Source organism: Hippocampus zosterae, chromosome 3 (genome assembly GCF_025434085.1).
Source record: "Hippocampus zosterae strain Florida chromosome 3, ASM2543408v3, whole genome shotgun sequence".
Lineage (NCBI taxonomy): Eukaryota > Metazoa > Chordata > Actinopteri > Syngnathiformes > Syngnathidae > Hippocampus > Hippocampus zosterae.
The window spans coordinates 24,374,497-24,398,731 of record NC_067453.1 but is presented as its reverse complement, the minus strand read 5'-3'; the positions used below and the strand labels follow the sequence as shown (position 1 = coordinate 24,398,731).

At 42.8% G+C, this 24,235-nt stretch overlaps 1 protein-coding gene across 4 annotated transcripts in view; it reads left to right on the top strand.

Moving 5' to 3' along the window:
• Positions 1–45: 45 nt before the first annotated feature.
• The window catches only part of poc1b (POC1 centriolar protein B), a 28,208-nt gene continuing 4,018 nt past the window's right edge, over positions 46–24,235 (top strand). The window contains exons 1-11 of one of the 4 annotated variants that reach the window (XM_052061236.1): positions 46–170; positions 526–636; positions 851–935; positions 1,893–2,064; positions 2,472–2,651; positions 3,050–3,157; positions 3,240–3,355; positions 3,421–3,554; positions 3,711–3,779; positions 4,202–4,354; positions 4,453–4,530. In XM_052061236.1, the coding sequence (XP_051917196.1) occupies positions 622–636; positions 851–935; positions 1,893–2,064; positions 2,472–2,651; positions 3,050–3,157; positions 3,240–3,355; positions 3,421–3,554; positions 3,711–3,779; positions 4,202–4,354; positions 4,453–4,530 (1,110 nt within the window). In that variant the 5' untranslated portion in view covers positions 46–170; positions 526–621. Of the gene's footprint in view, positions 637–850; positions 936–1,892; positions 2,065–2,471; positions 2,652–3,049; positions 3,158–3,239; positions 3,356–3,420; positions 3,555–3,710; positions 3,780–4,201; positions 4,355–4,452; positions 4,531–4,916; positions 5,250–24,235 lie in introns of those variants that run through there. The other 3 variants (XM_052061235.1, XM_052061238.1, XM_052061237.1) reach the window with 3 other exon arrangements.

The window sequence follows — 24,235 nt, the reverse complement described above, 5'->3', positions numbered from 1 at the left end:
CAATTACCTATATGCATGTCATTTCTACAACAACGTAGCCGATATTGCTGCTTTTCTTCTACGGGTTTAACTTGTCACGGTTTTACAATTTAGCCAGTGTTCAAACAGGGTGATTGCGCTGATTGGACAGTGTCAACCTTCTGAGCCAATTGGAGACATCGACCCTGCAGGTGGCGTGGCTGCTTAGCTGCCGGACGACGCTTTACGTCATGGCACCGGTGACGATGGAATACATCACTTTCACACATTTTTAGCTGGAGAACAACTCATGTCGTCATTTATTTACAAATACCAATTGCCAGTATACATGTCGTTGAATGAGACTTAATCGCTTTTGACATTTTTTACACGAACGTAACGTTACCATTCTTGCTGCTGTGGTTTTAGCTTGATCAATTGGCACCAAATAGAGGGCATTGGGAAAACTCAGTACACTAAACACAAGTGAACGCATTGTCTATTTAGTAGATTGTCGATTGGAGCTAGTGGAGTTGGCCATCTTTTTATCCGTGCTTGACTTCTCAGGTCTAGATACTTCCCCAAAGGCGCTATTTTTGAGTATAATGGAGAACACGTTCATGTGAGTCAACTTTAGCATCGAATGACGCAAAAAGACCCGAAATGGCCTCTGTGCTGGTGAGTAAATGTTGTTGTTTTAGACGAATAAGACTCGGGAAAAGTAGCTGTGTGGGCTAAGAGAACCTGAATATGCAATGTCTGCAACGAGGATTTGCTAAGTAGAAGTGTCAAAACACTCCCAACTTCCTGCATTTATGAGCAAACGTTTGAGCTCACGACATTAAATATAAGTGGAAAAAAACTTTCAAATGCGTCTCTGTTGTCAATACAGGATGACCCCTGCATGGAGAGGCTGCTCAAAGGCCACAAGAATACCGTCACCTGCGTACATTTCAGTCCAAACTCCAAATTACTCGGTAAGCAACCATATTTATCGGTGTTATCATTGCACCTCGTTATGGGACTTACCGATGACTTATACAAGAAGCAAATGTCAATTACATTACTCAAAAATAGTCACCATAAAACTGTTTTACTGTCATCAACTTCCAACAGAAATAGTCGAAATGTAATAGAAACAAATCGCTACCGATAATGTGATGCTTTTATTGTGAGAAAAATGTCGACCATCTCAAAATATGTATTTTAACACAGTCCTTAATAACAAACCGTTGAACGTGTCAACAGTTTAACAATGTCCGCACCGACTCCACCTTACTTGCAAGCATATGTATGTAAAGTGAAACAAGGTTTTGGTGGAAAAAAAGTTTAAAAATCGCATCGTACGAAAAGTAGGCCATACGAAAATCGAGGTTCTAGTTAACCATTAAAATTTTTGTATCGGACAGCAAAGTAAAGTTTTAATTTAGCGGACATGTTTTGTATTGCTACTGTTACGGTCACCAAATCAACCCACCAACTGCCCAGGATGTTGGTGCCCCCAGCTGTCTGAAACCTCGTGGAGGGTAGTTTCCCCACTTGTGAGATGGTCCTCGGGGCTCGTGTCCTGATCTATGACTTGTGTAATGTTTTATGTGTTTGAACCATGTAAATAAACGTTTTGAGTCCTCACTGTCCAAGGTGCTATTTACTGTAAGCAAAATATACTTTCTTGTCACATGAAAAACAACATGAAAATGATTGAGTTGATATTGGTTTCTTAGTGGGGTTGGATAAATTGTCAAAATTGACTGTGCTTTTGTAAAATAACTTCCCCTCTTCCATGCTGTTAGTGTAAAAAGTGCACATCAGCTGAGACACACTTTGAACGACTGTCTCGAAGCCACAAAAAGAAAAAATGAATATGAAAAAAAAAGATGGTGAAACTTTAAATTATGAGGGGAAGTGATTCTGTGTTCTTTTTTTCCCTTCAGCATCAGGTTCTGTGGATAAGAGCCTAATGATCTGGAACCTATCGACCAAAGGGAGGTCCTTGCGCTTTGTCAACCATCAGGACACCATCACAGGAGTGCAGTTTTGCCCTGTCGGCAATCTGGTGGCGACCTCATCCAAGGACAGGATGGTGAGACTGTGGAAGCCTTCCTTGTAAGTCGCTCAGAACCTACCATCCGGTCCATTTTAAAATTGGGCCTTCGCAACCTGGCATGCAAAAAAAAAAAATCCACATGATCTGCCAATTTTAGTGTTAAAAAATAAAGAAATAAAATGCATGGAATAATACAACTGTATTTGTCTTATGTGTTGTCTTTCTTTAGCTCTCGTCAAAAGTCGTAATATTCCAAATAAAAAGTTACTCTCGACAGTAATTATTCTCTGATTTCTGTAGTCTTTGTTGATAGCTTTGGTTTTTGTGTTTCATCCAAGTAAGACCTTGGCAGACAATGGCTGCCATAATATTTTAAGATAATATAAAGAAAAAAAGAGGGAGCTCTTGGACTGTGCTGTATTAAAATTGTGGCTTTTTTTTTTTCAAATCACGCGTTTTGTTTCAGAAAGGGGGAGTCGACGGTGTTCAAGGCGCATACAGCGGCGGTGCGCAGCGTGGCGTTCTCCCACGACGCCATGAGGCTGGTGACGGCATCCGACGATAAATCAGTGAAGGTCTGGAGCGTCAGCCGGCGCTGCTTCATCTACTCGCTCAACCAGCACACCAACTGGGTACGCTGCGCTAGGTACGTGATCTTTCGCATAGGCGGTGTTTCCCCAACCAGGCCTACGCAACAGTACGCGTACGGTATAAGATCGGTTGTTAAGGTCTGGATGCTTACGTAAATTTCCTAGTGTCAATTTGTTCCTTTTCACCTTTCGAACTTTGACAATCTTAATATAATTTTATATGATAGAACTAAGACTTACATTTTCAAATTAAATTTCCAAGGACAAATGTTTTCACATAATAATCATTTGCAATCTTGAAAACCTTCAGTGAGTAGTTCTCAGATTGATTGGTAAGGTCTGGATGCTTAAGTAAATGGGCTACGGTCAGTTTGTTCCTTATCACCTTTCGAACTTTGACAATCTTGGTATAATTTTATAAAATAGAACCTGATGGAGCCTTTGTACCGAATAGGTTTTCTCCGGACAGTCGCCTTGTGGTGTCCTGCGGGGATGATCGCACCGTCAGGTTGTGGGACACATCCAGCAAAAACTGTATCAACTGCTTCACTGATTACCGCGGGTAAAAAAAAAAAACACACACACACATTTTCAGGATCCTGCCGTATTTTTTTCGCTTTTCTCCACAATCTTCCACATTTCAGATCCGCGACCTATGTGGACTTCAATTCAAGAGGCACGTGTATCGCCTCGTCGGGGGCGGATAGCACCCTTCAAATCTGGGACATACGCACCAATAAGCTCATCCAGCATTATCGAGGTAGTCAAGCAGCCGCAGAAGAAGCTCGACGGCATTGTTGATTTTCTCTGACGTTTGCGATGTAGTCCACAGCGCTGGCGTCAACAGCTTCTCCTTCCACCCATCCGATAACTACCTGATCAGCGGCTCCAGCGACGGCACAATTAAAATCCTTGACCTGCTTGAAGGACGCCTCATCTACACGCTGCATGGACACAAGGTGCAGTATTTTAGTGCAATTTTTTGGTAACTTTATTTATTTTTTATGTGGGGGATGGTGGGGACGCAACGTTACAAGAAAGTGGCTAATCATGGTAATATTGGAGAATAAAGTGATCAAAGTTTTTTTTTTTCAAATTATGGTGGTTCTTTTCAGGGCGCCGTCCTCACTGTGGCCTTTTCTCGGGCCGGAGAGCTCTTTGCTTCTGGGGGTGTCGATTCCCAGGTTGGTGGGTTTTAATACAGATACAGTACGCAAAATAGACAAAAGCATTGACAAACACATCAATACTGCATCAATATAATATCATTTTCTTTTACAAAACAGTCACACTGGCATCAAATACCAATATTGTGATCCATACTACTATTATCTGTTGCGATACCATATTGACACACAAGCATCATATATCCATACATTATGATATGACACGCTGTCAATATAACTGGCATAAAATATCAATATTTTGATATAACGTATTGTTTTCTGTTACCATACGTACATATCAATACTTTGGTTCAAATATTTAATTGAAAATCTCTGCTAAACTTTGGCTCATATCACACGTTGGGTCACTCGCAAGTCGAGGTACCACTGTACTGTACTTAGCATTGTCAGTACTGTACTGTATTTTGTCTGTCAACCAGGTGATGTTATGGAAGACCAACTTTGACACCAAATCGTACCGGGAGATCCTGGAACAGCATAGCCGGCGGGCCACGGCAAATCCCTCGCCTCACCTGACTGATATCCATCCCCGAGTGCCCCACCCTCACCAGACGCACACACCAGACATTCAGGTGCTTTTTTTTTTCTTTTTTTTTTTACACATGACCCCCATCTCATGGTAAAAGAAAAAAAGAGAAGTGTTAACGTGATGAATTGTGCGCCCTCCCAGGTCGGTCCGGGGGTGACTGACACGCACTCAGCGGAACCAAACATCGTCGAGCTACGAGAAGCTAGCCACCAAGACGCGGTGAATTGCATTCAAAGTCGGGTTCATCATTGCAGTACTAATAAGATAAGATATCCTTTATTCGTCCCACACTGGGGAAATTTACAGCCTCCAGCAGCAAGAATGTATGTAGACAGAAGAAAGAAGAAAGAGAAAAAAAACAACAAACATCTTTAAATTAAATGCAATATGAACACAAAATGGATAAATCGCAGTACTATTTACAATTTTCCTTCACATCATTTAATTATTATTATTATTATGATTGTTATTTTTTATTCATCAGCCTGACAGCAGTCGGTAGGAACGAGCGTCGGTATCTCTCCTTCTTGCAGCGCGGGTGTAACAGTACCACTGTACTGTACTTAGCATTGTCAGTACTGCACTGTATTTTGTCTGTCAACCAGGTGATGTTATGGAAGACCAACTTTGACACCAAATCGTACCGGGACACCCTGGAGCAGCGTAGCCGGCGGGCCACGGCAAATCCCTCGCCTCACCTGACTGATATCCATCCCCGAGTGCCACACCCTCACCAGACGCACACACCAGACATTCAGGTGCTTTTTTTCTTTTTTTTTGCACTTACAGCTACTTTTGAAAAATTCCAACCTCTCACAACATTACTTATTTCTCATAAAATGTTCAGTGCTGACAAGTTGTGATTTTTCTCACATTACCATTAGCTCGGGACAAATCAGACCTTTTTAACTGTATTTTATTTATTCTTGTATAAAATAAGACTTTTCTCTCTCAGACCTTTGATATAATTACTATTTTCTAACAAATTACAATTTTATTGACAATGTTACTTGCACTACAATGGCTCTTCTTTCATCCAACTCAATTTCTTTGCCATATTATGACTTTACTCTTTTTCTCACAGTATTTTAACTTTATTATTGTAAAAAATATATACTTCAGGCAAAATTCGGCTACTCTTATTAACTTTTCTGACAACACTACGACTTAATTTGCATAAAATTGTCAAATTCCGATGAATGTCATGGTGAATGCATTACTAGTCTTAGCCACTAGATGGTGGTGCTGACCAGTGTGTGGCGTAAGTCTGCCTGCTGCAGCACAACAAAAATCCATCTTTTTTTCTTCTTCACAGCAAATCGTACGGTAGATTTTAGACTAACAATTGGCATTAACACAATTAATGGACTGGGCGCCCGTCAAATACTGAGCACATTGACAAATAGTAGCGTGGTCGTCAGTCAATATCAGATATAGACTGCATGGACAAACATGCAGTGACACTTTTAGGTCTTCAATGAATATTTTTAGTTTCATAAATATGATGTCATTAAAGTAACACGATAAGTGTGAGTGTGTGTGTGTGTGGTGGTTGGGGGGGAGGGGCGTTGTCGGCCTAATTCTGTCACTGCATGGCATGTGGCTGCAGGAGTGGGAGGATGCCATGAATGGAGCGAGCCAAGAGGAGGTCATTACAAAAAAGCCATTTTGATTGACACCAGCAGCTACTGTTATTCCCACCAATGGCAAGTCACTAATAGTGGCCTGGTGAGCAGGCGAGACTTGTATCGCCCGCGTCCAACTCTGAACGTCATGTCACTACCTCACGGCATCTGCTGCACAGAGATCTCACAAATTTTGAGCTTTCGAGCTGTAACTGAAGCGCTGACATTTCATCTTGTCTCTACTTTCACTGATTATTTTATCAGTTATTAGTGATTAGGCTGTCTGGCACACAGTTCTGAGTTTCAAGGTTCAGATTTGTGTAGAGTTTGCATGTTCTGATAGGTGCCGTGTCATTGACTATATTTTATTTGTCCTCACACGTGTCAGGCGGGCAGCTACGCATTTTTCGGTTGCTCAGATCCTCCCTTCAACTTAAGTGTATCAATTTTCAATACAAACTACACAGTTCATGTAGTTAGTTGTGTTTTACAGCAATACTAAAACAAATTTACAATTTCACATGTTCTAATGGGAGAAATTGTGAAGTTTTGGGTAAAAACTTTTGCGAGCTTCTGCACTGCTCACCAGGTCTGTTCATCACTTGAACGAGAGGTCTCCAGCTCCACTTTGGAGCCTCGGTAGCCCCCTGGCCCAACGGTCATTGTCTTGCTTCAGGAGTGGCAGCTTGGGACAGCTGCCGGTGGGGTCGGAATGGCAAAGAGTGAGGACAACATACCGCTGCCTCGGAGAGGTGGCCGCTCTTGTTACCTTATGAATGGGAGCTTGCAGTTGGCATCCAAAGCTCAGAGGCTGCAGCTGAAGACCTCTCATTCAAGTGATGAATAGCCCTGGTGCCCCCCCCCCTAAAATTGTTGACCTCAAGCTCCAGTATTTCATTTACAAATGAAATTGAAAATACGTATGGTTTAGTTTGACTATAAAACACAATCATGCAAATTGTATTTTCCCAACTTGGCGACGGCTGGCCTTCCTCACGTAAAACAAGGAGATGGGCGTGTGGAATTGAGTTGTGCCGCATCACGCTTAGATCTGTCGGCCAAATCAGAGGAGAGTCACGGCCCCAGTCAGCTTGTGTTTTCGAACGAGGGCATTCTCTGTCAAATCACGCGGCGCACATGTCGTCCTTGAGCAACATTTTCTCTTGCTCAAGCTAGAGGCTGCGGTAAGCCTCACTCCTCATGGTGGAGATGCATCATGTTGAATGTTTCGAACCAATTGGCTGAATGTGACCTGCCATTGGCTGGACAAGAGGTCAATGCTCGTCTTTATGTGCTCCGATATTAAACGTAGCTCCACTCTAGGCACCGGTTCGGAATGTTATCTGGAATATCCACTCTACCCCTCATCGTCCTCCTCCTCCTCCTCCTCCTCCTCCTCCCGCTCTTCCGGGCACTTCTCTGGCGCATGTGAAGGCATGTGCTGGGTGAGTGAGAAGTGGTGAGAGAAAGAGATAGTGAACTGGAGGCAAGTGGAGATCACAAGAGAAGGGAGAACAGTGGTGGGTGTTGATGGTGTGGGCGCCGTTAGGGATGGGGGGAGGCGGGGGCGTTCGAGGAGTCCACGTGCTGGCCCTCCGGGACTCTGATGGCCCTCTACCGAGCTCTAATAATAGACGAGCCAGAGTGGGTTTCAGTCACCCACTCACTGTGAGCAAACGGAGAAGTACAGTACATCTTCTCACCACTTGAGGTGCCTGTTGCTCACATGGCGGCCCATGCAGCAAGATATGGATATGGCTCTCTTTGGATTCTGCATAGGAAATCTCCTTTCCTATCCGAGCTGACATGGATTTACTTGGAGGATAAGATTGTTTGCATTTTAAAGATGTTCCAGGATGAATCCTTCAAGCCAGTTTGAGCAAATACGAAATGATATTACTCACTATTCTTTATAGCAGCAACACATTTTTTGTTGCCAAACATTGCATTTTCATATGAGAAAATGCCCAAAGGTGACATTTTGTGGTCAACTACTTTGAATTTTATTTTGAATGGCAAATAAAACATTTTGCAGTCATGCTGCATTTTTAAAAGTGAAACTTCTCAGGAACAGGATTTCCGCAAGAAATCTGTCGAATTGCAAAATCTGGTTGAAAAGGCCATTTTTGACCTGAGTACAAACGCAGAAAAATTCAGAAAATGGCTGAAAGGCTTTCGCGAGCTTTTTGTCTGCCCTTTTGAGGAATGTTTTTGTTCGCCTCAACCTTTCACATTTTGTCTTCTATTCAAGGAACCCAGGGACACAGAACTGGCTGAAAAAATTCTGCAAAAATATCTGTAAATTTTTCGGGCAGGCTAAAATTCAGAGAAACTAACGGGTCAATTTTAGCATAATTTTTGAAACGCCGAAACTTGACCTAAAATCGTGACTTCACTAGCGCACGTGGAAGATGATTGGTGAGAAAAGCAGTGTGGGTCGTGTGGTGTTTGTGATTTTTTTTTTGTTATGAGGAATTTTAGAAGTATTTGAAGTGCCCATTTCATGTTTTTTGTTTTTGTTTTTTTTGGAGAAAATTTCAAAGATGGCGGCCACTTGTCATATCATCTCATTTTTAATAGCAAAATGGAGCTTATTTGGTCACCAATTTCTGAAGTAAAACATTTTGTGGTCAACCATTGTATTTTTAATGGCCAAGGCCAAAGCATTGATTTCTGTGATTATGATTTTTTTTTTTTTTTTTTTTGTGCTTTTGCCTTGAACGAAACACACCCTTTTTGTGGTCACGCTTCCATCACCGGGAGTTCTCAGTCACACTTCATCCCCTCAGAGTGCTTTCCTCTCTGCTCCCGCCTCCATGTTTCACTCTGATGGTTCCCAACGTATATGTGATGATTGAAAGAGGGGGGGGGAGGGCGCTGTGGAAGTAGCCTGAGGTGCATGCGTGAGTCGTGGAATTCACGACTTACAGTTCCGACCGTCATCGGTGCGCTTTGACTCCGACACGGTTCTTGGTTGGTTGAAATTCAGACAGGTTTCAAACGTCATTCTTTGGCGCGCTCTCCACCAACTTCCAGGAGTTCCTTTTTTCTAGGTTTCTATGATTATAGAATTACAACGATTATAATTGATATTCTTCCGGAGGTATCATTATAATTTGGGCGGATGAGCTCAGATAGGTAAGGTGGCGCGAGATTATTCAGAGATTTGAAAACAAAGAGGAAGATCTTGAAAATAACTCTAAAATGAATGGGGAGCCAGTGAAGGGATGCCAGAGTATTCATCACAAAGGCCATTGATGTCTGGAGGTAACTTTCATTTTGTTTCGCTTCTTCTCCACATTGGGGAGGTTCATCCGCAAAGATTATTATTCTTCATATTATTAAGACAACACATTTGAGACCACAGGAACTAATTCTAGAACTTCCTTACGCACCCTGGGAATTTGTCCATTATGAACATTTCTTTAGATGCGCCTGTTGCATTTTTGTGCTAAAATTAAATTTTCTGGTCACATTTCATTTTTGTCACTATTTGTACTTTTTGTACTCTTTTTGTACGGCTGCCCGATCAGTCATGCTGCAGACTGTGTGTGTGCATTTGAGGTGATTAGATGGCTGACGAGAGAGAGCACAATTGAGTTACAGGCCGTCTTCTCGTGTGTCGCCACAGACGCTCGCTGTGACGCCCGAGTGAGCCCAGCGGGTGTCCTCTAGCCTGCGCTCTCCTTTGCGGTTATTTGTCCTTTAGCATTGTGTGTCCATTCTGGAATTCCGTTCCCTACGTAAGGCCTCGCGCAGTCGCGCACGCATCGCTGCACCTCGTGTGGAGCTTCCTGCGCAAAGGGGATGCTGGGAGATTGAATTGCGCCGGGGGTTTAGTTTCCATATTTAGATAGCGGAGAGGCGAGCTGGAGTGACAAGACGCGGCGGAAACAAGCTAAACATAGCAAAACCTCTGGGGGGAGGAAGGGGAATTCTTCTTCTTTTCACCAGGACGTGGACTCCTGAAAGCCGTACAACAACAAAAAAGTAACGAATGGGTATAATTGTGTACGTGTGATATATTATATATCATTTGAGCAATGTTTAACTATATGCATGGCCCGATCATCTTTTTTTTTTTTTTTGCACCTGAGTCCAAATCCAGTTACTTGAATTCCGAGTATCGAAAATACCGATACTGTGGCGATACATTCAGAAGAAATCTTTACTGCACATGCATATTTTGATACATTTACAGTGCATTCATTCATTCATTCATTCATCTTCCTAACCGCTTGATCCTCACAAGGGCCGCTGGGGTGCTGGAGCCCATCCCAGCGGTCTTCGGGCAGTAGGCGGGGGACACCCTGAACCGGTGGCCAGCCAATCGCAGGGGCACAAAGTGACAAAAAAACCATCCGCGCTCACACTCACACCTGGGGACAATTTAGGGGGTTCAATCAGCCTGCCATGCATATTTTTGGAATGTGGGAGGAAACCGGAGCACCCGGAGAAAACCCACGCAGGCCCGGGGAGAACATGCAAACTCCACACAGGGAGGCCGGAGCTGGAATCGAACCCGGTACCTCTGCACTGTGAAGCCGACGTGCTAACCAGTCGACTACTGGGCCGCCTCACATTTACAGTGCAGTACACCGTTATTTAGAAGTGCGTCTTAAGTATATGTATATTGTAGATAATGATGATTCAATGCGCAGTAGCATTTTTTTGTCGGTCAATTCCTGCATCCGTTTGAAGTCCATTTTCCATTCCATAATTCCTAATTCCAAAACTTTGCATTGTATGTGCCAAAATATGACCTTTTTGTGCTAAAGTCGATTTTTTTTCTCAGGCATTATACCTTTTTGCCAAAATACTTTTTGTGGCCAAGAATAATTGTCTTTTTATGCTAAAATATTCCACTCTTTGGACCAAATATAAAAAATGTTGCTGTCTCTTTGAGATGTCACAGGTTTAAAAAAAAGGTTTAATCTTTTTTTTTTAAAGAAAAAATGCTCCCATTTTTTCCCCCAATGCATGCTGATAAAAAATGTATCCGGTCACACAGAAGCGAGTGAATATTTTAACGCTCCTTCTCGTACATACAGCACACGCACTCCAACTCTGTTCGTCTGTCAGACAGCATTCAGAAAGCGCAACGGCTGTCAGGTTGAAATCTTCCTGGCTTCCAATATAAATATAAATCAATAAATATCCAAGTCTGGATTGTGTACTTGGCCACATTAAGCCGCCATCTATTTGCTTTATCAAGGACGGCTTTCCATTCAACTCGTTCCCATTCACTGTGACGCTCGCAACCCGCTTCACATTTTGGCAACGGAGACTGCGTGCTTGTCTATTTTCAGTGGTACATGTGGAATTTATAAATACTCTTGGGGACTAGTACTGTTGTAAAACACAATATGTATTTGGCTGGTTGGGTCTCCAACTATCAAGTGATCGCTCTTTTAAAATATGGAATCGGACGTATTTTGCGTGTTGAGGGCTGCTCACTTGGATCACTCGTGTCATGTAACAGGCAGATGCATGCGATTGAATATTTGCGTAATGGATAGGATCCTAACGGGTGCGTGACATAAAACGTCGACACCTCTCACATTCCGTGAGACGCGAGGAGCGTTCAAATGAATTTCCATCAGTGGTCCATCGAGTTATTACACGTAATCAAATCATTTGGCTTTCAGCCTTCGGTCTAACGGGTTGTGATGGCAAATGTCAAATATTTAATGAAATTTGATACTCCTCAAAAGGCTTGAATAATAAACAAATCCCGCTACACAACATTAGCTGAAAATGTGAAAAAAGCTTATGATAACAAGTGTTATATTGTTATCATAAGCTTTTTTATTTTTTTTAATTTTAAACATTGAATGGCGGACCGGTGGTCCAGTGGTTAGCGCGTTGACCTCATAGTGCAGAGGTACCGGGTTCAATCCCAGCTCCGGCCGCACTGTGAGGAGTTTGCATGTTCTCCCCGGGCCTGCGTGGGTTTTCTCCGGGCACTCAAGTTTCCTCCCACATTCCAAAAGCATCCATGGCAGGCGGATTGAACACACTTAAGTTCTCCCGAGGTGTGAATAGTTATTTGTCTGTGTGTGCCCTGTGATTGGCTGGCAACCGGTTCAGGGTGTCCCTCACCTACTGCCCGAAGACAGCTGGGAGAGGCTCCAGCACCACCCGCGACTCTTGTGAGGATAAGGCGGATCGGAAAATGGATGGATGAATTAACAATGAAAAATAACGCTATACTATAACACCCTGAATAGGAATCAAACAACATAAATCCAATGTTTTATATTTTTTATTTTGAGGGGGAAAAAAATTGAAAGAAAACCCCCTCCGATTGTATTTGCTGAGAAACCTTGAATCTCTTGCCGTATTATGTTTGCGCGAGTATTTGTCAGTGTTCAAGGTCTCAGCATAAGGCTCTTAGGCATTTGGCGGTGTCCCATCGCCTAGTATGCGTGGGAACGTGGCGAAGGTTGGGGTGGCTAGCCTAGCGTCTGAGAGGCTAACCCAATGCCTGCATTGTCTTCTCGTGGGACAATCGACAATTAGTCGCAAGCTTACTCTCAATGGAAATGTGTTTCTCACAGGTGCTTTGCGCTCCTTTTGGTATTAGCTCAAGTGTTAAAGCTGATTAGAAGCCACTTGTGTGTGTGTGTGTGTGTGTGTATGCGTGTGTGCGCGTGTGTGCGCGCGCGACAGTGTAGCTCAATTTATTTATTCTTACCCGTCCGTCTGGAAGCCATAGAATAGTGCGCGGTCATATCTTGACATTATATAATGGCTTGATTTTGGATCGTAAGGTTGCATTTAAGATAATTTGCAGCCAGAAATGCGGGGTAACTGACAGTTTCCATCATTTGGGGCTAACTGACGGCGTCACTCACTGGTAGGCGCATTTGAGGAGAACACCGAACACCGATGCAGCGCCTTTGGAGCTTTTCTATTTGTGCAAGCGTCGAAGCAAATGGATGTGTTGTATGTGCTCCAGTTTTAGGGCCTGAGCACAAAGTCCGGCTTGAGATTTTCTCAGAGTCGACCACATGTGAAACTCATGAACTGGACAGATGTGAGATGCAAAGCATTTGAATTTTCTTCACTGCATGCGCGTGGAGCTTCGGCAATCATGTTTGGTAATTAGCCAATGAAGTGAACGTCTCATGAATCATCTCTAAAAGGTCAGCAATAATTTTAGGGAGCCATGTCTACCAAGAGTTGACCCAAAAAAGTCCCGAGACACCATGACTGAAAAGACACAGGAAGTTGGCAAGTGAGACTAAATAGTCACTTTGAGTCTTTTCCTGATATCCTCGTTTGTTTGTTTTTACTGAGCCCGCGAACCATTTTCGTTTAGAAATTTGGTAATCGTATCTTCCATCAGGGTTCCTGCAGCCCCTTAAAAAATCTTAAAAGGCATTGAATGCAGAATCTAAAAACAAGACCGTAACTCATTCACTCCCAAAGACGTTTTTAAACGTCTTTTCAGACTTGGGCCAGAATTGGCTGGGACAGAATGAGTTAATTGGCGTTCAAATATTCAGTAAATTACAGTTGTTGATCCTAAATGCCACCTTGTGGATGCAATGGGCATCACCATTTTTTTTTTTTTTTAATGGTGACGTCTCATCAGTGACGGACAGCGCGGGACTCAGTTAAGCAATAATCTGTTGCAGTGACATTCTGCCAGTTTATTGATAACAGCAGTTTTTGAAGGCTGATACATTTTGTTTTTTTAATCGAGCGAATACATTCACACACATCAACGACAGCACAAATCTCCGTCAAGTCACTAAATTTATATCATCGGTATGCCCTCATTGTGAAGGAAAGAAAATCATGACTCTTGAAGTGAGTCAACTTTTCACCACACTTTGGGGAAAAGAACACCCAGATACCAAACAGATACGTGTGAGCGGAGCCCGGAGCTGAAGTTTCATGACGTCATTGCGTCACAATTGCAGGCTAGAAGTTCAGCCCCAGGCCGGCTTCGCTTTGCAAAATGTCATTTGATAAGTAAGGTCTTTCACGAGGTCTCAAGAAGTCATGCCTAAAACGAAACAGGAAACCTGCTGTTTTGGTTTGAGTAGGACGGGCATTTCCAAGAACCCTTATCACCCGGATTATTTTTTTTTTCAACTTTGTTTCAACTAACCAACGTGAGATTTGATTGGCATATTTATCATGAGGAAACTCAGGCAAGAGTTGCAATAATCCATATCTGGAAAAGCGCAGGAAGTCTGCCATTTTGATTTCAAGTAGCCATGTGAGGGCCATTTGGAGCTGCCCTCCAAAAAAAAAAACCTACTTGAGATCTTGTCCTGTTGTGATCAAAATCGAATCTCAATTTGAAATAGGACATCATCCCGTTACGACTGCAAACCTTGTCAGGGAAACTCTTGTCAGAATGTGACACCACGAGAATTGGTATTGAAGACCAAATGGGTGAACGAGAACACACTGATCCGCTCCTCAGGGCGAGAAGTCACAACAGTGGCTTTTTGTTCCGGTCAGGAGGCCATTTTTTTTTGGGGGGGGGGGGGGACTAGCATTATTGATTTGAATGCGAGCAGCAAAAGGGTTTTTCTCTGAAAGTGATCCACTTTCTTCCATTGGTCTCACTTGAAGTGTGCAAAATGTTTGCCTGTCACAAGGAGGCTCACGGATGGCTGGAGGTTTTATGTGAAATAGCAATGTAAATTCCATTCATTAATGATTTGGACATTTGGATTGAGTGAACCCTTTTCAAAACATCCTGTATACCTTGTCACTCACTACTTTTTCGTTGGTGCAGTGACACTGAGCAACTTGTAGCTGAGTCCACCACTGACATTACCGATCCAGGCCTTTCAATGCTTGATCTTGAGAGGTTACCACCCTGCCGTCGCCGCCATCAACCCCGCAAGTAGCCTAACATATTCTGTCGAACCCCTACAGCAGGGATGTCAAACTCGTTTCAGTCGCAGGCCAATTTGGAATTACGTCTTCCCTCGGAGGGAGATTGTGACAACCACAAACTTATTACTTGTACACAACAAATTAATAGATTACTAGTTTTGAAATCAGTCAATTATAATAGTTTGTTCAATTCAATGTTCAAGTGAGTGTAAGCAGGGTAACAAAATTATTGCAGAATCTCAAAGTTACTTATTGCTCGTGACAATTTCACATTTCAGTACAGATTTTAGCATTTCGACACGCATGACTTGCTTTTGCGGGCCCCATAAAATCACCAGACGGGCCGGATCTGGCCGTCGGGCCTTGAGCTCGACACCTGTGCTCTTCAATCGTGTTGTTGGTCACCGTCAAGCAGGCCGACTATCTGCCAAGTGGCCCCAAGTTAGCTACGCGCGTAGCATGGTGCGAAGGAATTTGGTGCGATGCTAAATTAGCATTTTATGCCTCATTGAAAGCCATTGAACATTCATTCATCTTCCTAACCGCTTGATCCTCACTAGGGTCGCGGGGGGTTGCCAACCAATCGCAGGGCACACAGAGATGAACAACCATTCGCACTCACACTCACACCTAGGGACAATTTAGAGTGTTCAATCAGCCTGCCATGCATATTTTTGGAATGTGGGAGGAAACCGGAGCACCCGGAGAAAACCCACGCAGGCCCGGGGAGAACATGCAAACTCCACACAGGGAGGCCGGAGCTGGAATCGAACCCGGTACCTCTGCACATACCCCCAAATATATACAGTCAAACCTCGGTTTTCGTCCATAATCCGTTCCAGAAGGCTGTTCGAAAACTTTAATAAATAAATAAATAAATAAATAAATGTTTATTGAACAGGTCTGCTCACAATGGAAAGTGACACGAGGAAGCGTCACTTCCTCGTCTACCTGAGGAAGCGTCATTTCCTCGTGTAAGGAAGGCGAGAGGAGTCAAGTGGTGCAGTCAAGTGCGCTCAGTTTGTTCGAGAACTGAAATTTGTACGTCATCCGAAATTTTTAGTCAAAAACCGAATCGGTCGAGAATCGAGACGTACAAAAACCGAGGTTTGACTGTATATGTGTATGGATGTGTATAATGCAGTACATGCAGTTTGACGCCTGATCATCCGTTCTGGATCCGACGCCCCCAGAATGTGTTAGCATCCATTTTTGACATTTAGCGGTACAGCAGTGAGACATTGCCGAAACTCTTTGTTCCAAATGGCAACCTGTGGGACGCTCATAGCAGGTGGTTCAAGCAGAGACAAGAGCCGCCAGCATGTCCGCCACAGGCATGGATGGCTGGATGATTGACAGCAGGAGCTGCGTGGGGCCAGAAAAGGTCATGCGGCGTCTTTGTGCCCCTTCACAGTGTCGTGTGGGGGCGTAGAGAGAGCTGCGCCCCCCCGACCCCCGACACCCGGCTTTGATAGCCACGGGTGGGCTTTGTCTGTCATCAGGGCCCCTGTTGTACTAACATGCATTTCAGCAACCGTCACACAAACAACAACATTGTATTCCTTGGTGAAAATAGTCGCATTTTAATTGAGATACATCACCTTTTGTTTCCAAAAAAAAGTAATTATTTAAAGTCTTGATTTTTTTTTTCATTCTCACCTGAGGAAAAAGCAACTCTCTTTTTTTTCATGTTGTCAACCTTACAAGTTTTACCATTGAAACGTTCGCTCTGGATTATTCGTTTTAAAGGAAGTCCTGTGTTGGGAAGAATTAAACCGGCCGTGGCATGTGCTCGAGTGCCCGGCCAAAAAGCGAAGATTAACAACGGAGCATTGTGTCCAAAAGCTGATTACTCAAGTGGCAAACAGCTGATGGCCCCAATTTTTCATGTCAAAGCATCGCTCCTTCTGCACTGTGGGTGGCGGATGCATTGAGTGAGCGGTCACGGCGGTGCGGCTCAAAGTGAGAGGTGCATGAATCGACGCGGTGAAGAGGCAGCGGTTTCCAGGCTTGAAAGTTGACCGTGGGCGCGCGTCTATGCGAGAAAAAGCCATCTTTTGGACTCCTGAAGATGTGACAGATTAGCACTGAGTTGGTCAATCCTGCCCCTACCGACTCAAATCAATTCGCGCAGGCGTTGGAAATAACATCACTCTCTATGTGCAGTCGTCAACTACAAAAAAAAGTCTGTTTTTGGGGGGGAAGAAAAAAATGGTTTTCTTAGGAGTATTTTGGAAGGCTTTTTTAGAAAAATATTTGATATGATATGAAATTTCAAGTTTTTGTGCAAAAAAAAATCTTGCTGCAATAAATTTGTACTTTATTAAAGAAATTAAAGACGTATGTTTTTAGAGAATGAAATTTGGCTTTTTTAACTATGATTCTTCAAGATAATTTACCATATGATCGTTATTTTTTGAGAGTCAATTATTTTTGAGAGTAAAATATGCATTTTTACCTATCAAGGTGTAATTTTAGACAATTAAATTATTTATACTATTTTTCCACTTTTGTGGATTGTCGTCCATAAAAAATAAGTTTTAACAACATTGACATTTTTGGGAGAAATACTATAGGCAAAAATATACCGTTTTGCGAGTCGTCACCTAGCAATCATAAATTTCCAGCGTTTTCACAAATTTTATTTCTCAGCTTGCTCCTTTGTGTTGCGACAGATGATGTCGCTGCATACCTAATTACTGTATCTAAATTTGGGAAGCTGCAACAGCTACTTTGGACACTGTAGCATGGTTTTGTCGAAACGTGTCTCCTATGTGAAAAGTGCAACGGGTCTCTTTTTCCGGGTTCTGTATAAAACATGTTGGCAGGAAATCAAATTTTCTGGAGTCCTACATTTTCTACCTCTGCATGGGCATGTGTGTGTTAAAATGTGAAGAATGTGGCTAAGTCTTACTGAGGAGCTTTAAAATGGGCTAATCCCACACCGAGCCACAATGACGCTCATTCACTTCCTCGACGTGAAAGGATTCGCCTCCGCTTGCTGGGAAAAAAACGGGTGACGGGTGGGTGAATATAATTCATAAAAACCACAACAGCGACGTTTGGGAAGTGACTAAATGTGTCAGCATAAACCTCGGTTGACACCGACTCGTTTTGTGTGCGAAGTTGAGGAGCGCTGCCGTTTTTTTCATCCGCATATTGGTGGCAAGCAAATCAGCTCAGGCAAACGGCTTTGACTACTTTGGATAAGTGCTTACTTGTTATTTACTTTTTTTTTAATTCCCGAAAAGCATCGAACAGGAAATGTGACTTATCGAGGCCAACAAAAATATTTATTTTTCTTGGGTGACGTCGCAACAACCAGTGTTGCAAAGAGGGAAAGTATAGCTGCAGTGGGTGCCTTGATACAAGTTTAATTTGGACTGTGACCACACTCGTAACTCAAAACACTGGCATCTCATATCATCCAGGGAAATGCCATTAATCCATTCTAGCCCCCCCCCCCCAAAAAAAAGTGTTCCAATGTGTATTTTAATCACGAAAAATAGCAAAAAAACTATAAAATAAACCAAGTAGATCACAAAAAAAAATTTGTTGCCGCAAAATCTTCTGTTCAAAGGCATGGCGGGCACTATTGTACGCCATCCACACATTTTCAGGCCACATCGGTACGTTGTCCTCGACTTAAACCGCTCATGACCTTTTCAAGGTCTATTAGCGCCCTCTCTTGGTTGAAAGTTGATCCTAAAGTTTATTACAGTCGAACCTCGCTCGGTACGTACCCTGAGGGACATAAAACGCAAAACAGTGGACGTTTCGATCAGTAGCGTTGCTAAGCAACGGAGGGAAATCCTGCGCTGAACATGTTGTTCATAAGCTAGGTCGCGGCCGCAATTAGCTTGCCACGGTTCGTTGTAACAAAGGCCTATTCACTATTTTGTGGGAAAAACCTGGTCGTTATAATGAAGTTTATGTTCTGAGATGTTCATTGTAAGCAAATGGAAAATGAATTTCATGATATCGGGACTTTGAAATGTGAACAATATCTTCTATCTATATCTATATATATATTGCGCGTCGTCCCGCACGCGGTCTGTCCTTCCGTCTGTCCCTTTTCAAAACGTACCTACTTCACCGCGCCGCCACTGCGCCGCTCAGGCAGTGGCTCACTACGATCGCGCGGGCATCTTAGCGAAAAAATGTTGTCTACCCACAAGCATTGCAATGAAATTGTTAGTTGTTTAGTAGAGCTAAACATCTCTTTATTTTCACGATAAGCAATGAAGATGAACAAAAAGTTGAACCAAGCAACAATACTTTTGTGGGCCGTAGGCCCACCTTACCAGCCTTCCGCAGGAACTAGCTGATGAGCCGCCCGGAGGGCGGCGAACCAGCTCGTATATATATATAAACGCAAACGAGGTACTCTGTCGTTTTTTCGTTAGGGGCATATCTCATCACATTTGTTTGACATAGTTTGTATAATGGATTCATTTTCTGATGCATTCCACAAATTTTTATCCAGCTTCTGTACAAGAAGTGGCTGGTCATTGGCATCTAGCCTACGACGTTATCGTTCGTGACTGAGAAAGCCAAATAAGTAAATAAATATCGAACGGCGGCTCTTGTTGAGGAAGTGTAGTGTAGTCAGTCACCTTAAAATGCAAACCAAAAGAGGAACCTTAATAAATGAATGACTGACTCATGTAAAAAGCCGGAACCGAAAGTTCCTCACCTTGCAATCTCCACTTAGACGCGCCACTGCGGTTATTTCCATCTGTTGGTAACAGGATGTAGCTTTTACAGCCTTTCCTCCATTGTCAAAAGCTCTCCGTGGTACAAAAACAAGTGTCCCGGTGCCAGTTTTGCAGCAAAGTGTTCCTTAGTCTGTGTCAACACGATAGCAAAACATTTTACTGAACTGAACTTTAGTAGATTTTGGTGTCTGGAGAGGAAGATGATTTGTGTGGCTGTTTTTCGTCATCGCTGCTTATCCACTATATTTTGGCTGTCGGACAGCGATACCGAGTGGACAAAAGTGTTCAATGTAATATTTTTTGGGGGAAATCAATACTACTGATCTGTGCCCTACATTGTTATTTTTACATCTTAACCAATTGAAAGCGTTGACAATAGAATAGCTTAGCACTCCAAGACGTGAACTGTATGGATGTCGTAAAGCTCCGCCTGCTCCCTCTCTCTGTGGGAGCCGTTCAGCATTGTGTCAGCTCAAGATCTGGAGATTTTACAGATAATTAGTGAAAATGTTTGGGTTAGTTGTATTTGAATAAGCCTGTCTGGTTAAAAATGAAGAGCTGTAACGGTTCAGTACAGTGATTCTGAATACTGCCTATATCACGGTGTGATGTCATACCATGATATCCTGCTGCAATCTCACGAAAATGTCACAATGTAATGTCATGTCGCCACACGCCGCGATGAAATCGTACTGTGTTGTCCACATCTTCAACTCATGGCCTGGCATGCACAAGACACCGTCTGTCAATGTGTTTTTAAGGTCGTCCTTGTGTAAAAAGCGAAACTAAAAATGGCTGCAATGTTGAAAGGAAAGTGCTTGATGAGAACCTTTTCAAAAAGACGGGCAGCCTGGCAACGAGCGCTGGAGTGTTTTGGTTTTTTTTGGGTTTTTTTTTTCTGGGAAGAGCTCTTCAATGGTATTGTGCTGCTTTGAAGAGGATGAGAGTCGTGATCCAGAGCATCCTTGTTATTGGGCTCTCGTCTCTTTAAATAAAATTAATCAACCATGGTGAGGTGGGGGGGGAAGGCACAGTTTTAGTTACTCCTCTGTGAGGGCTGCTAAAATAATTAGCATTAAATCTCTACCAAATAATTAAAAATAAATTGAGCTGTTGTAGTGGATTAGTAATGCGAAGCAAAAATGGTTAATCACAAGGGGAAAAAAATGTTGACCACTAGTTGAGGCATTGAAACTGAATGGTATTGACCACATTTTAAAAATGTGGGCATAAAAGTGTAATTGTTGACCAGACAGACTTTTAAACTTTGACCATTTTTGACCACGAAAAGATGGGAGCATCAAACTCATTTTACATCGGGCTGGATTTAAACCGCTGCCAGGAGGCTTCTGACATGTTTGTTTGACACCCCTGCACTAGAGGATTTCAGGACACAAAAATCATTGGCCTAGCGTTAACGCTACATTAAACGGGAAGAATAAAAGTATGCCTGTGAGCTGTTGCGGTTGCTTGTAAAGAGGAACCTGCTTATGTAAGAACGTCGCGCCAATGATGAGTCATGGTCATGGGGCTCTGAAGTTTGTCCTTAACACTAAAAGCAACGGTCACATAAACACACACACAAAACAGATCCAGGCGGCATACCAGCACACATTTTCAGTGCGTTTTATTTCTTTAACGTATTCAACGCAACTGTTATGTTAGCCCGTTTCATGCGGAAGATCCCCAAAATTGCTACAGCAGAGTCATAAAAGGTCACACGCTTTGCCACTTTTGCCTTCGATGCAGAATCAAGCAAAAGGGGAAGCCTGAAAATTTAAACCCTGTCGAAGTCGACCTTAAAATTTACTGGCTGCAGATGAAGCATGTTGAGCTTTACTGATTAACGAAGCGTAAAACAAAAAGAATTCCCCCTACCTGTATTTCAAATAATCACATAGCTGAAGCTTTCTGTCCGCTAGCTTAATACCAAAGCATGTAGCGTATAGCATATATGTTGCGGTGCTAACCCGTTAAGCGGTGGATTGAACACAAACGGTGTCACATGGCATTTCCATTCATTTCCGTGGGAAAAGACGAGATGCCAATGTTTTAAGTCACGAGCGTGGTCTTGGAATGAATTAAACTCGTTTCTCACCACCAATGTCCTGTAAAGCTCCCTATCACAAACGATAGCTTAAAACGTCTGTAGCATAGCGGCCCACACGAACGTGAGCTCCCGTGCTCAACAACATAATTAAATGAATACTTGGACAGATAAATAGCGACTTAAAGTTTTCGAGAGTAAGTCCTCCAAAATTTCAATATCATTGAATTGTTCATTTTTCACTTATTAAAAAAAAAAATTTCCAATATTCTGGCTATGATGGAGGGTCAAAATAATAATTTTTAATTATCTCCTATCACTTGTCAAAATTGTACGATATTCCGATGCTGATATGGCTTCAAAATGGCAAATATCGACGCCCATAATCCATCGATGCTTGACCACAAAAAAGCTGTATGTTATCAATTTGCTTGGATTTAATGGACTCACATTCGGGGTATTCGAGCAACTTGCTCGTTTGGAAAGGAGCGCTCCTCCTTTGTCAAGCTCTTAGTGGGTCAAAGTTTAATGTAGTAGGAGAACAAACAGTTGAGGTGTGTGTGTGTGTGTGTGTGTGTGTGTGTGTGTGTGTGTGTGTGTGTGTGTGTGTGTGTGTGTGTGTGTGTGCGCGCTTGAGCACTCAGCGGACACAGGATGTTTACCATCATGATGATGACCGTGACAGTGGTGCCCCCCACCATCCTCAGCCAACAACCGTGTGGGTGCGTGTGTGTGTGTTTGTGTGTGTGTGCGTGCGCATGTGTCAGTTGAGCTTGTTGATCCTGTTTTATTTTCCGTATGAAACAAGTACAATTGGATGCTTACACTCCGTAGAAAACAAAATAAAAATGCGTGGGTGGGGGGGAACAAAAAATAAGATAAGAAAACCTTTATTTGTCTCACAATGGAGAAATTCCCCAATTACAGCCGCAAAATTATGAAAGGGAGAAGTAGTAGTAAAAGTGTTTTGGTGAAGGTGTAACTGTTCAACAGGCAAGTGATCTGTAGTTGTTGAGCATAAAAAGTTGTGTTGAGGCAATAAAAGGTGCCGGCTGACCACCAAAAAGTTACACGAGTCACATTTCAGCCTCAAGAAGTTGTCTTTTGGCTTTTAAAATATATAAAGTGACCGTGAAAATGTGTATTTTCTCTGAATGATGTGCTGCCGTTGAGCCGTGACGAGGCCTTGGCTGAGACTAATATGTGTGTGTGCGTGCGCCTGCGTGTGTGCGTGTGTGTGTCATTGAAAGACTGCCAAGCAGGATGTTTTGGTTTGAGTGTGGGCGGATGTCGCCGAGAGAGACGAGCGGATGTGTCGGCTTCCTCTTGAAGAAAAAAAAAGGGGGGGGGGGAGGAGAAAAAGTGAGAACTGCACCTCTGGCGGCCATTTTGTTTGTTTAGGCGGCGACGCTCTGACACGGTTTGTGGGTGGCGCGCCTGCCGCAGGTGTTTTGTCTTCCTGTGGCTGCGGGCGTGACGCCTTAACCAAACACGGCACGCAGTCTTTGCACGAAAGAATCATCTGATGTCTGTCGCTTGATTTCCTGTGTGTCAAGAGATCAAAGCGCACGCAGGGTCAGTCATGCCAAGTCGATAAGCATCAACACGTGCTTGTTGTCGCGGAAGCATTTTGTGGAACACCTATAGGGTTCCACGAACATTTACAGCGAGTCGAACGCGTTCGTGGAGCAGTGAGCTTGAAATACATTGCGTCATCTTCGGTGAAGCTAACGCGCATGTTTTTGTGAACACGATGGATACTTCTAATTTGACTTATGACCAAGGTTTTGGAAACATTAAACAAAATGGCTTTAACACCCCCTTTTTAAATGTTTTTTAGAGTACAGGAAGATCATCTGAGGTGAATTCAGTGATTTGTTTCGAAAATACATTGCGACTGTGGAGAACTCCTTTGAGCAATTCACATTAGCAATCTGGCTCTTGACAGGTTAGCATTGGTCCTCCCAATAGAACAATGAACAACACCAACAGCCAAATATTACTACGACTTTTATTGGGCATTTGTGGTCATTTTTTTAAATCAATCGCACCTTTTACCTTTATGTGGCCAACCCTTTCATGTATGTCCAAATTAAACTTTTTGTGATCATTATTATGCCCGAAGACAACTTTTTGTTTGTTTGTTTTTTGTTTGTTTTTAACCATTGTATTTTGGGGCGGGGGTAAACTTTGTAGTCAGCCATTTCTTTTAAATGCCAAAATACAATTATTTATGATCAAACACTTCATTTGTTGTGCCTTAGTCAAACTAACAAACAAGCAACTAAATAAACGATACGAATTTTATGGCTGTTTCTTTCCAAACACAAAAATTTGGTGGTCACGTTTTGCAATTTTATGCCGTCATACAACTTTTGTGGTCAAATATTGTATTATTTTGGCAAAATGTAGTTGCGTGTGATTCATGGAAAACTGTTATTTAATTATTCCAAAATGCAACTTTCAGTGTTCATTTTTAACCAATTTTTGGGGAGGTAATTATGGCGCATTGTGTTTGTTGCCATGGTGCTGAAATGCAACCTTTTGTCGCTAACATTTGCATTTTTGTGACAAAAATGTGTTTGGGTGTTTGGACAATGGCTAATGGTGATAATTTCAGTCTACAACCCCCCCCCCCCAAAAAAATTGTGTTCAACTGTTGCAATTTT